The 14003-nt window shown below is 35.9% G+C and overlaps 2 protein-coding genes across 4 annotated transcripts in view; one reads left to right on the top strand and one right to left on the bottom strand.

Moving 5' to 3' along the window:
- The window catches only part of LOC137006347 (formin), a 94589-nt gene extending 86508 nt beyond the window's left edge, over nucleotides 1-8081 (top strand). Inside the window, exons 14-17 of one of the 3 annotated variants that reach the window (XM_067367015.1) lie at nucleotides 1702-1753; nucleotides 5341-5490; nucleotides 5982-6063; nucleotides 7349-8081. In XM_067367015.1, the coding sequence (XP_067223116.1) occupies nucleotides 1702-1753; nucleotides 5341-5490; nucleotides 5982-6063; nucleotides 7349-7537 (473 nt within the window). In that variant the 3' untranslated portion in view covers nucleotides 7538-8081. Of the gene's footprint in view, nucleotides 1-1701; nucleotides 1754-5340; nucleotides 5491-5981; nucleotides 6064-7344 lie in introns of those variants that run through there. The other 2 variants (XM_067367016.1, XR_010892505.1) reach the window with 2 other exon arrangements.
- A 132-nt stretch (nucleotides 8082-8213) lies between these two features.
- On the bottom strand, nucleotides 8214-12135 carry grem1b (gremlin 1b). Its single transcript, XM_067367021.1, has 2 exons — nucleotides 12037-12135; nucleotides 8214-10844 (listed from the first exon to the last, which is right to left on the bottom strand). The coding sequence occupies exons 1-2, from the start codon at nucleotides 12101-12103 to the stop codon at nucleotides 10315-10317; spliced, it is 597 nt and encodes a 198-aa protein (XP_067223122.1). The 5' UTR covers nucleotides 12104-12135; the 3' UTR covers nucleotides 8214-10314.
- Between the last annotated feature and the right edge of the window lie 1868 nt (nucleotides 12136-14003).

The following is a 14003-nucleotide window of genomic DNA, read 5'->3' as shown; positions in this document are numbered from 1 at the left end:
GAAAGGTCCCCCCCATCATAGTAAAAAAAAAGGATGAATCTGGAAAATGCAATAAATCTGAGATCATAGGCGCGCTCTGGCCTGAGATAAATTCTTGCACCTCGGCCCGGCCGCCGCACACATCTGCCTTGCATTTAGACACTTTTACATGGAGCAGCTCCACGGGAGCCACTAGAGCAACACACACACACACACTCCTGCTACAAAACGAATGCGACACACTCCATAATGGGAGAAAACATCAACACGAATGCTTTAACATCTCTGTTGTTTCTCCTAGACAGCGAAATGGAGAGTAAAAGGAGACTCATGTCTGCTATAAAAGATCAGTCAAACTCAAACATTCTCATCACATGATCTGAGCTGATCCTCGTTCAGTTTACAGCTCTATACTGTGCCTGGATGACAACTAGTATCTGTGTCAACTTACATGAATATGAAGAAAAAGTCAATAAATGCTACGAAAATATATTTACTCATTGTTATTTCATGTTAGTTAAAGGATTAGTTCACTTCAGAATTAACATTTCCTGATAATTTAGTCTCCTCCATGTCATCCATCATGTCTTTCTTTCTTCAGTGGAAAAGAAATGAAGGAAAACATTCCAGGATGTTTCTCCATATAGTGGACTTCACTGGGGTTCAACGGGTTGAAGGTCCAAATGTCAGTTTCAGTGCAGCTTCAAAGAGCTCTACATGATCCCAGACGAGGAATAAGAGTCTCATCTAGAGAAACCATCGGACATTTTCTAAAAAAAAAAAAAAAAATTATATAGTTTTTAACCACAAATGCTCGTCTTGCTCTGCTCTGTAACGTTTCTGCTTGTTTGCAATGCAATTGTAAATAAAGATCTGGTGTTTGAATAAGTGCAGCGTTTTCTGTGATGCTCCACGCATGACGTAATCATGTTGGAAAGGTCACGTGACGTAGGCGGAAGTACCGATCCAGTGTTTACAAAGAGAACGCCAAAGACTAAGTCAAACAGGCTTTTCAAAAAAATGTAAAACAACGATGTCGGACGATATTGAAGTTGGAGGAGAAAATGAGATGGAGTTTTTCTACCGCAGTACTTCCGCCTACGTCACATGACCTTTCCAACATGATTACGTCATGCGTGGAGCATCACAGAAAACGCTGCACTTATTCAAACAGCAGATCTTTATTTACAATTGCATTGCAAACAAGCAGAAACGTTACAGAGCAGAGCAAGACGAGCATTTGTGGTTAAAACTATATAATTTTTTGTTTTTTTTTAGTAAATGTCCGATGGTTTCTCTAGATAAGACTCTTATTCCTCGTCTGGGATCATGTAGAGCTCTTTGAAGCTGCACTGAAACTGACATTTGGACCTTCAACCCGTTGAACCCCAGTGAAGTCCACTATATGGAGAAAAATCCTGCAATGTTTTCCTTCATTTCTTTCCCACTGAAGAAAGAAAGACATGAACATCTTGATCATGGAAGCTTGTTTCCACCACAGATTAAAAAAATCAAAGCTAATTGTGACTGTTTAAACTCGCAATTGTCCTTTTATAAGTCACAATTCTGATTATTTTTCTTGAAATTCTGACTTTTCTGACTCATAATTACAAGTTTTAAACTCAAAAGTGTTTTTATTCCTTGAAACAAGCTTCCGTGGGTGGAGATGTTTCCTCTCTCAGTATGTTGTGTTGTTGACGTGTTGTTGTGTTTGGTCCGCAGCACAATCAGAGTATGCGTTTGAAGATGAGCGGCTGCAGGCGGCACAGAACAGGTAGGAAACACCTTGTGTCAGCTGATATGAGGTTTACAAACACTAGTGTGCTGCCTACATAGACGGCATCATGACTAAGGTGACGTGAGGGTTTGGAGCGCTCTACCTTTTCAGCAAAATAATGCGCAATTGATTCCAATAGAGCCACGATTCTGTAATTCATTTTTTAATTAGACTATATTGGACACTTTGAGATCCCAATATCTCTGGGACTGAACTATATACAGCCTTGAAAATGAAGATTTCAAAAGAAAAGTTTATTAAGAACGAGAATCTAGAAGGATATTAAGATATCTTTAATACTTTTAGAGTTTCAGGCATGACAACTTTGGAAAAGGAGTATTTATGGCACTCAGACAGGAATGTTTTATGCAATTGAGTTGATAGAAAAACACAAGATACATTTCTAGTTTCAACATTATTTGTTCTTCAGATATTCCTTCAGTATCATCTTTATACAAACTGACCCACATTTAGTTTTTGACCACTGAAAGTGTGCACAATTTACTCATGGAGCCGCATTAAGATCTCCATATCTCTGGGATTGAACCATCGAGGGCCTTTAAAATGAAGATGCCAAAAGAAAAGTTTGTTCAGAACCAGAATCTAAACGGATATTAAGATATCTTTAACACTTCTTGAGTTACAGACATGCAAACTTGAGGCAAAGAACACGAGAAGTGCTTTTCACCATGTTTGAACGGTCACTGTTGGCATATAATGAAACACAGATTGATAAAGTCAACAGATTTCACTAATAGATCTTCCAATCTCTGTGTGAAAATAAAATAATGATGCTGCCATCTTTATAAAGTCATTTTACACTCCTCTAATTTGGTGAAAATGGTCATTTTGATCCTCATCTACAAAACAGTGATTACTCAGTAAATATTCATCTGTGATGTTTAATATTTGGGCTTTCATCACTATTTATGATTATCTTTCTACAGAAAAAAATATTATGAAAATCAAAAATTTGTTTGATTTGACACAGAATGACCCAGATGAATTTTAAGCATCAGTCACATGATCCTTCAGAAATCATTCTAATATGATGATTTGCTGATCAAGAATCATTTATGATTATTATCAATGTTGGAAAACAATTTATATGGAAACTGACATTTTAATTTCAGGATTCTTTGATGAATATAAAGTTCTAAAAGAACAACATTTGATTGAAATAGAATCTTTTGTAACGTTATAAATATATATATATATTTAAATATAAATCATGTTTGATTAATGTCATGTGTCCTTGATGAACCCAAACTCATGAATGACAGTTCTCTCACTTCATCCGCCAGTTTGGATGTATTTTTCCTCTCGTCGCTAATGCATTCTGGGATTGTTTGCTCTGTGAAGGAGCAGGTGTGTTTTTGAACACAGAGCGTCGTGAAGGATGGAAAGAGCGTCCGTGTTATCGTGTGGTCTTATCATGTGTATTTGAGCGTGTCAGACTCCCAGCAGGAATACTGCAAACTGTTTGTGCTGATTTATGTGCCAGCGTTCGACTGCCAGATGCTGCACGACGGAAAGTATCTGGAACTTTTCATAGAAAGGACAAACAAAGCATATTGATTATTTTTCCTTGTTTAGGTTTGAGAGGTTTTTTGTAACCTGAAACAAAACAAAGCGAAATGAAATAAATAAGACGCAGAACATGCACACACTGAGTAAAGAAATGACTTCCAGCTAACAGGGAACGTTCTGGGAAGGTTAAGAACTAACATTAAAGGGTTAGTTCACCCAGAAATTACTCTCCCTCATGTCGTTCCACACCCGTAAGACCTTCGTTCATCTTCAGAACACAAATTAGGATATTTTTGATGAAATCCGATGGCTCAGTGAGGCCTGCAATATTTTTCATAATATTTTTGGAGCGCCAAAATACAAAATAAAGACTTATATAGTGATGGACGATTTCAAAACACTGCTTCAGGAAGATTCGGAGTCTTTTGTGTCGAATCAGTGGTTCGGATCACGTGTCAAACTGCTGAAATCACATGACTTTGGCGCGGATTCGACACGCTGATCTTGTCACTTTATAATATTAATATCGAACCACTGTACTCACATGAACTGATTTAAATATGTTTTTAGTACATTAATGGATCTTGAGAGAGGAAATGTCATTGCTCAGGCCTCACCGAGCCATCGGATTTCATCAAAAATATGTTAATTTGTGTTCTGAAGATGAACGAAGGTCTTACGGGTGTGGAACGACATGAGGGAGAGTAATTAATGACAGAAATTTCATTTTTGGGTGAACTAACCCTTTAATAGAACGTTTGTTCAGAGTTATATAACGTTCTGCACAAAAACATTATTTCTACATCGTTCATGGAGCGTTTTAGTTAAAATGTTACGTTCAGAGAACATTCAAAAGTAACGTTCCCTTAATGTTTGAAGAATGATCAAATGTAACGTTGTTAGAACACATTATTGTTCTCTAAAGTGCAGATGTTTGAGCAGCTCCGGACAGAATCCCGCACATGGACTCCACGCTCGACTCCACGTTAATGAAGGTGTTGAATTGGCCAATATTGATCAAAAGAGCCTGGCAGCTAGAAACTCCTTTAATTTACCTTTAATTTGGTCCCAGAGAAGCGCCGGGCGCTCCGACGGCTGCAGGAGCAGTAAGTGTGGCTTTCCCAGAGTTCCCATGGACGCACCTCGTTAAAGTGACACGCGGGTGATGGATACGGGCCGCCTCGGGGGCTCGTCCGGGACCTGGGTGGGCGTCCACATGTGTCCCAACCCGAGGGCCGTCACCTTTACACGCTTCTCTGCAGCAAACGTGGTAAACATGATCACGGCTTTGATCTTACAAGAGTCCAGTGATCTGCTGACTCTCTGGAGCGCTGCGGGCCGGAGGATCGGGACGTTTGTCCAGTCGTTTCAGTGAGATGAGGAATGATTCTGTGTCATCTGCACTTTATTTAATGTTCTGACAGGCAGAATCACACGCATTCCACACTGATGCTGCGCTAATCACTGAGAGATCACAATAAATCTGTGTGTGAGAGAGTGTGTGTGTGTGAATGACAAATTAGAGTTTGGACAAAATAATTTTAATTTTATTTTTTCTTCAGTTTTTATCGAAGGTGTTTGTGATGAATCCAGCGCTCTCTCTCTCACACACACACACACACCTGAGCGCTCCTGATGTGTGTAACGCTCCATTGAGTTTCTCCTCGGTTCACGTCATGTGATCTGTCACGCGGGTCACCGTTAATCTCACGGCTCCTCTTGATTTGCGGCCGCTGAACGTGATTTTCTGCCACTAAAGCCTCGTTGTGTTTGAATTCCTTTTCATGCTGTGTTACCCATAATGCACTAAATCTTGTCATCACACGTCACAGCGGCAGCCGGTGACACTCTCTGGGGTCATGACGACCAAACTAAAGCACATTATTAACTCTTGATGGATTCATTGGGTTCAATGGGTTTATTTGCATCATGATTTAAACACAATATTGATCAGTTTCACAGTAATTCAGTTCAGGTGTGAAATATTGCATCTTTTCATTCTCTTCTGAGGACGGAGATATCGTGTTGACCGTCTTTCCGTGTTTTTCCTCCAGTTTCCAGGAAACGGTGACGTACTTCGGGCTCAAGCCCAAGTCTGGCGAGAAGGACGTTTCCCCAAACTACATCTTCATGCTGTGGTACGAGTTCTGCAGCGACTTCAAGAGCACCTGGAACCGCGAGAATAAAAGCATCTCCAAAGAGAGGTGAGGCGGCCCTGGATCACATGACCAGTTCAGAGAGCCATCGTGAAGCCGGAGCGTCAGGAAGTGTGTGAGGCAGTAAATGAGCGCTTCCTCGTATCTTCATGACAAACACTCAATCAAGCATCACTGCCTGTTTCCATCCATCTTTTTCTCTGCACATTTTGGGATATTGTGTAAATAATGCTGGATGGAAACGCCAAGATGAGCAAAAACTCTAAAAATGCACATATCCGATAAGAAGACGTGCGCATAAACCAGGATGAAAACACGTTTACTGAATAAATCACGTCTCTTTGACGATGCTGACACTATCAGAGAACTGAATAATGACTGAGATTGAGTTTATTTCACATCTGATGAAGTGTGCATCACTGATTCGCTTATTTTCCGGTTTATTTCTGTGAAGCTGCTGCACAGGTTTGAGGAAATGATGACAGAATTGTGTTTTTTTGGGTGAATTAATCCTTTAATTTTGTATTATTTCATTTTAGACTAAAAGAAGCTCAGAAAACAGTCCAAAAAATCACAGCGGAGAAGAAAGTGGAGACGAAGAAGATCAACGAAAACAGTCTGGTGAGAAAACACACACGTAAACACACACACCTCATGTGTACGGTTTGTTCTTGTTCTTGATAACACACATGCAGAGCTCAAAAATGTGAATATTCTGTCGTAAGTCCAACACTAAACGTCCTCAAACAACAGAAAGATCTACAGATTGTGAAGGATGTGCTTTAAACACACAACAAAAGCCCCAAAATGTTATAAATGACTCTTCTGAAGGAGACAGAATCACTGAAATGATGTTTATACAGAAAAAGAGTGTTTCTGAACTCACTAAACATAAATCTGTGCAGTGAAACACGTTATTGTGTTTTCATATGAGCAGATATTACTGATGATACATCATTGTGTATATGTAATTCATTTTCATTTAAATTAAATTATGAAAACATATTTTAGTTTAGTTTTTAACCTGTAAAAAAATCATTTTATTCTATCTTATTTTTTCATACAATAAATAAATATAATTAGAATAATCTAATTATGATATTATTATTGTTCTCAGCTGAAATATATATATATATATATTATTAATGTTGATTTTTTCTTTCTGTTTTTAATCAGTTTTTTTTATAATTTTAGATCATTTTATTCAATTTATTTTTCCATACATTAAATACATATAATTAGAATAATCTAATTATTATATTATTATTATTGTTGTTCTCAGCTGAAATATATATAAAAAAGTAAATTAAGATAAATATTTAATATATATATATATATATATATATATATATATATATATATATATATATATATATATATATATATATAACTTTTTTCTTCAGTTTTTAAGCACTGTTTTTTATAATTTTACATAATTTTATTTTTTATTTATATTTATTTTATTTTAATTTATTATTTTAGTATTATTATTTATATATTTTTATAATTTTATTTATAATTGTACATAATTAATATAATTTAAATTTTACCTTTTAACCTCTGTAATTTATAATTTGAGATTTTTTCTTTATTTAATTCAGATTTTTTACATACATTATTCTAATTATATGTTTATTTATTCTAATTATTATGATGGAAATATATATATAATATATATGGGAAAAAATATTTAAACACTATATATATATATATATATATATAAATATAATTTATGTATATTTATTTTATTTTAATTTATTTTAGTAGTATTATTTATATCTGATGTTAGATTTATTGATTTATGCCTACATCAGGTTTAATTTCCACATATGCATGGACAGTCGTTTTGAATAAAAGTGCATCAATGCAAACATAAATAATGTCTGAAAATACGTTTGACAGAAAGAGCGACTGCGGAAGAAAGAGGCCGGCGTGTCGTCCAGCTGAAGACACCGAGATCAGCGTCTCCTCACAGAAACACGGCCGTCCGTCAGGGTCCGAGACCTTCAGCACACGGGACACAGATCTCAGATCAGTCCTGACGGTGTTCGACATCATCAGAGAAACACGTGAAACGAAAGGAAGGCTCATGTGACCTGCGGCGCTCGAGAAAAAGTCTCATTAAACACTTTAAACGGCTGAAATCAGCAGTGCCTCATATTCATCAAACACTGAGTGAGTAGTTTCTGTTTTACACTCGTAAAACATCTGCATTCATACTTGAACAGAAAATCACCCGCTTCGCCGGTTTCTGAAGTCCTCGGCCTTGTCGTCTCACCAGTTTCCTTTTGCCAAACTTATACTTGATGACGTATGAAGCACTTTTACACACTATGCAACAGTATCCTGAACGAGCGAATCATATCCACGTGATGAGATCATATTTCCTTCAGTGAGTGTGTCCGTATATTTGATGACATTTTTACGTGTAAATGAGTCTCTAAGCCCTATTTATTCACTGAGTGACGGTTTTATTAAGAAATGAGTTTATATCTGGAGAATTCTCTAATTTATCCAGTTATTTTAAATGTGTTTAAACATTATTACTGTCAGATTTCTTTTCTTTTTTTTATTTGAATTTATTTTTGTGATACTTTTACATTTATTAGGTGCAATAAACTCTCCTAAAGATTCTCAAAACTCAAGAAAATGTGTCTGATTTCTTGCATATTATTTTCAATATATCACATTTGTACGTTTCACTCGTCGTTTATGAACATTTAATCATGTGTTTGTCAGAGAGAGAGAGAGAGAGAGAGAGAGGTCAGGGGTCAAAATGTTTGACCTTTTATTAATATGATCTTTCCACATCTTCATACAAGCCTCTATCTACAACATTATACACAACATCTGTACAACTTCAACAAAATGTGTGATAATTTGGTCTTCACAACTAAACTGTATATAATCTTTCATTCTTCTATCTGATATTATAAATAGACGAATATGAAGAATCTCAGCATTCACAGAAATCCAGCAGAAACATGAACAACAGTGTCTCGTTCGGTCACATTAAATAAAGTCGTTCCACATAGTGGAAACTATCAGTCCGTAAGCGTTCTTCTGTGTGGAGATGAATGAAGACATTCACCGTGAGGAATGATGCTCTTCTGCATCTGTCACCATTACTGAACCTTTGAGTTGATAAATGACATCAATCTAACCTGAATAAATAACTGATTTTGTGATGCAAAATCATTTCTGACAAGTCAAATGTGAGCAAACGAGTGTATTTTAGGTGCTGATCGACGATTTTTCCTTCAGTTATTAATTTATGAAGTAGAAATCCTCGGTGTAAAACTGCATGTTTAATAATCATTAAAACAGTATGACACTTTTCATGTCAAGAACCCACGTGCACTTCTACTCAAACGTTAACAGAATCGCTTGAAGACGAGTATCAGGTGTGCTCGTGTAGGATTGACGTGTACAGCGGAAGCGCGGAGTGTGTTTGGTGTTTAACGGTGACAGATGCTGCTGATGATCGCGTCTCTTCTAGATCAGCACATCAGGTGTGTAGTACTTATGGAAGCACATTTATGACACATACGGGAAAAAATTTAGCTTTCGTAAAACGTAATTGACATGAAAAGTCGAAATTATGACTTAAAATGTCAAAAATCAAAAGTTCAAATTCTGACATTAATCGAAATTGACATTTTTTAATGTTGTAAATCTGAAATTATGACAAAAATTGAAATCATTAAAAATCATAACTATGGCATAAAAAGTTAAAATTGACAAAAAGGTCACAAGTTTGAGTTTTTATCTCATAATTGACTTAGTATGTCATAATTTAGACTTTTTATTTTATAATTATGACTATCAACTTTTTAATCACATGATTGAAGTTTCCTAAATTCTACTTTATATGCCATAATCATGACCAAAAAAAAAAAAAAAATCCAGAATAGACTTAGTGTGTCAATTTTGATTTTTTTTATGTTGACTATGTAATTTCGTGACTTGGCATGTCATCATTTTGACTTTTTATGCTATAATTATGACCAAAAAAACATGACTTGGTGTCAATTTTGGCTTTTTGTCATACTTTTGACTTTTTAAGTCTCATAATTATGATTTAGCATGTCATAATTTCAATTTAGTATGTCATAACTGACAAAAGTCTAAATTATGACTTTTCAATTTCAACTTTTTACGTCATAATTTTGACTTTTTAATCTCAATTTCAATTTAGTGTCTATATTCTACTTTATAATAGTTTTTAGACTTTTTATATCATGACTTAGCATGTCAATTTCAACTTTTTAATCGTAATTGTGACTCATAATTTCAACTTTTTGCATCTCATAATTGACTTAGAATGTCACAATTTTGAATTTGTCATATATTTTTTTTTAATTTCATATGATTTAGCATATCATAATTTTTACTTTTTATACCATAATTATGACTCAACAAAAAATCAAAATGATGGCTTAGAGTGTCAATTTCAATTATTTAAGTATTATTCAAATTCAATTATGACTTTGCATGTCATAAATTCGATTTTATATCATAATTTTGACATTTTATGCCATAATTATGACTCAACAAAGATCAAAATGATGGCTTGGAGTGTCGATTTCAACTTTTTATGTCATAATTTTGACTTTTTAATCTCATAAAATTTCGACTTAGTGTCTATATTCTACTTTATAATAATTTCGACTTTTTACCTCATAATTGAGTTAGTACGTCACAATTTTGACTTCGAATCTCATAATTATGACTTAATGTGTCATAACTCTGTTTTTTCGTGTCATAATCAATATTTTCCAGAGCATGTTTTTTCTCGTAAGTGGCGCGAATATGCCTCCATAGTTTCGCGCGTGTTCTTGTTCGCGGACACTGTTCGCGCGCGCCCGTCGCTCAGTCCAGCTCGATGGAGATGCAGCGACACTGCTTGACCCGCTGCACGCGCTTTTTCCGGGTCGGCGGCTGCTGGTCGGGGCAGTTGAGGGTGAAGGTCATGGTGGTGAAGCGCTTGGGTTTGCAGAACGAGCACGACTGGAACGCGCCCTCTTCCCTGCGCACGTGCCTCGGGATGTAGAAGGAGTTGCACTGTCCGTAGCAGAAGCGGTTGATGATGGTCCGGCTGATGCAGCCCTCCTCGTGGATGGTCTGTTTCAGCGGCTGCGTCTTGCACCAGTCCCGCTTCAGGTAGCGGCGCTCGGTGACGTGCAGCGCCTCCTGGCTGGACTCCAGGACCTCCTCCGAGCCTCTGCTCCTGCCCCTCTGCTGCTGCTGCTGCTGCTGCGGGCTCTGGTCCGACTCGTTCGGGTTGCTCTTATCCGGATGAGGAATCGCGCCCCGGTTCCGCTTGGATTCGGCCGGACTCGAGAGAAGAACCCCGGCGAACAGCATCGCGCACAGGATCCGAGCGCAGGAGGCCATCGGCACTGCCGAGAGAACAGCACATCATTCAGGCACATTCACACACTCCAGCGCTCAAATCATCCTCGATCAGGTAGTTTTTCACTAGCTGAAGTTTACTCATTGATGTTTCCGATACTTTGGTATCTTATTTAATCACTGAATAATCATATTCCATCCCAGCCTTCAGCGCTGAAATGTGGTTCAAATAGTCATTTTTTGTTTCAACGTTCAAACAACATTGAGACAATGTTTAATTTTAAATAGATCTGCACGCTGAATCAGCGTAATGTCTTCAACAAGTTTTTAATCGTTATCATTAATATGTTATTATAATTCAAATATGGATAACCGTTGGTTTAAATTTTAAAATTTCGTTTTTAAACCAAACGGTTAATTTTTTAAAGCCAACGGTTAAATTTTAAACCAAACGGTTTATTTTTAAACCAAATGTTTCATTTTTAAAGCCAACGGTTAATTTTAAAGCCAACGGTTTATTTTTTTTTAAACCAAACTGTTCATTTTTAATCCAAACTTTGGTATCTTTTTAAACACAACGGTTTCTTCATATTTGACCCAAACATGGTCTAAAACAACCTAGCATTTTTGTGTAACCTAACTGTTAGTAATTGTATAATAATTAATTATATCCTATATTAAGTTCCTATATTTTGAGATATAATACAGATTTTTCACATATTCAAGCCCTTTTTGTTCCATCCAGAACATAGTCAATGGAACTTAAGAGCATATGAAAAATGATACATGACCAAATAACCATGGAATCATGTTTAAAACATAACAAATACTCATAATTTTAATATTTACACACTTAATAATACTGAATGACAGCAGAATTGTGCAAAGACACTAATTTATCCATATTATTTAAGTGCAAGAGCTATGAAAAATGTTGTTTGGAGAGTCATCATTAGATCTTCAGTTGGTCCAGCAGTACATTTGTGCTGATATATAAACTAATATAACCATTTCTGTATTAGTAGTTCAAACATCAGATCATGGAACTTTAGCAACACTAAGGTCACGGGTTCGAATCCCAGGCACTGTAACTGATCGCATGCACACTGTCAGTGCACTGTAAGTCACTCTGGATAAAAGCATCTGCCAAATGCATGAATGTAAATATAAAGAAATGATGAAGCAGACAGATGATTGAACACACACTGATTGATCAGTAAAGCTGTGAAGATCTCTCACCTGTCAGTGTAGATGAGCTTCTACCGGAGAAGATGTTGGTGAAGAGCGGAGCTGTGATCTGTCCCATAGACACACACACACTGACTGTTTCAATGTGCACTGCATCTCTCCACACTCCAGCCAGACACAATGCAGGAGAATCGGAGCTATCCGCCCCCTCACACACACACACAGAGGAGGGCTCGATCTGTCTGTCTGGATATCAGACTCCTGCTGAAGAACTTCAGGCCCTTCATGACAGCACTGTTATTTATGGATGGAATAGAAAACCTTTATGGAGTTCATGTTGGTGATAAATGATTATGATGGTTTGAGCTTTTAGGCAGCCTGTGAATTCCTACATGCATACATACGTATATGGGTCAAAGACGAAAAAGGGTTTTCAAGCATCAAAACAATGTGTAATACAGCTTTGAATTGTCATTGTTTTTCAGTACATCAGAATTGGTCCTGTTTAATTTGATTTTTTTTTTTTTCCTGAGCAAAAATTGAATATACATTTTTACCATGATTTACAGAACACACACACTAAAATGTCATTATTTACAACAACAAAATCTATTTATGCCATATTAAAGACTAATTACTTTTACCCCATTTGCTACTTGTAATTTTACATTTTTAAACTTTGCCACTATTCTAGGTTTTGCCCATTTGTCAGCAAGAATTCTTTACTCATTTAAAATGCAATAAAATTTAGTATGCTCGCTTATACTTTTATATATTTAAATGTGTGCAGGTCAGAATAAGTGTGTTGTCTCAATTCTTACATAAAAGTGTTACACTGAATGATAATGGAACATTTTCCCCCACATTTTATTCTCCAAAATGTATTTAAAAACCTTAAAAGTAGATGTTTTACTTGCATTTAATGTGCTTTCTGTGTATATAAAATCACTTTTTTTTTAAATTTCCATTGATGCAGACATCTAAATGTGTGTGTGTGTATATATATATATATACAGACAGACAGACAGACACACCTATATTAGTGGTCAAATTTATTAGTCACGATTAATCACGTCTAACATAAAAGTTTGTAAATATTTAATAAATATATATATGTGTGTGTGTGTGTGTATATATATATATACACACACACATATTTACAAATATATATCTATATATATATATATATATATATATATATATATATATATATATATATATATACACGCATACAATTAAAATGCAAGGGCCAATAGCAAATAAGGATGCAACTGACCCTTAAAATGTTTACTATACTATGATTTAATGACTGAAAATATCGAGTACTTTGAATATTACATGTGAGTACATCGCACCATTCATTTTACCTTATTATTTATTTAAAAAAAAAATTAAAACTTATATTTAAAAGTAAAAATATTTGATTCAATACGTTTTATTGTAATCCATTTAACCTGAATAAAAACCTCTTCTCAAATGTCGGCTTTGTCGACGCGTCGCAGTCAGTCACGTGACACGAGAACCTATGGACGTCAAATTCCAAAAGGCGCCGATTTGAATTGAACTCGCGCGCGAAGATTTGAAAGCAACGGCTGCTCCGGTTTCTCACAAAACTATTATTCGACTAAAGAAATATATCACAAGTGTCATGTGAGCTGTTTTTAACGATAATTTTATTGTAATTTTATTGTCGACGTGTCAGTCCACTGTCGTTAAACGGAAACGAGCAGCTGGGACATTTTTCCTCTCAGAAGAACGACATGACGGGTGAGTAAATGACGAGAGTCGGTATTTTTGGATAAACTAATCCTTCAAGAAAGAAATAAGCTGCTATTAATTTATTTCTAACAACACATCTGCTCTTGTTTGATTGATTCGGATTCATTAATTCAGTTAATAATTGTTTAGAGTTGGTGTGTTACGTCAGTTTATTCTCAGCATGTGTTTCTCATTCATTCTCTTTCTTGGCTACAAAACAACTTGACCACAAATATGAGTGTATTGCCGTTTGTCAAGCA

Source organism: Chanodichthys erythropterus, chromosome 18, assembly GCF_024489055.1.
Source record: "Chanodichthys erythropterus isolate Z2021 chromosome 18, ASM2448905v1, whole genome shotgun sequence".
Classification (NCBI taxonomy): domain Eukaryota; kingdom Metazoa; phylum Chordata; class Actinopteri; order Cypriniformes; family Xenocyprididae; genus Chanodichthys; species Chanodichthys erythropterus.
This window is presented reverse-complemented; position numbering and strand designations above follow the sequence as displayed.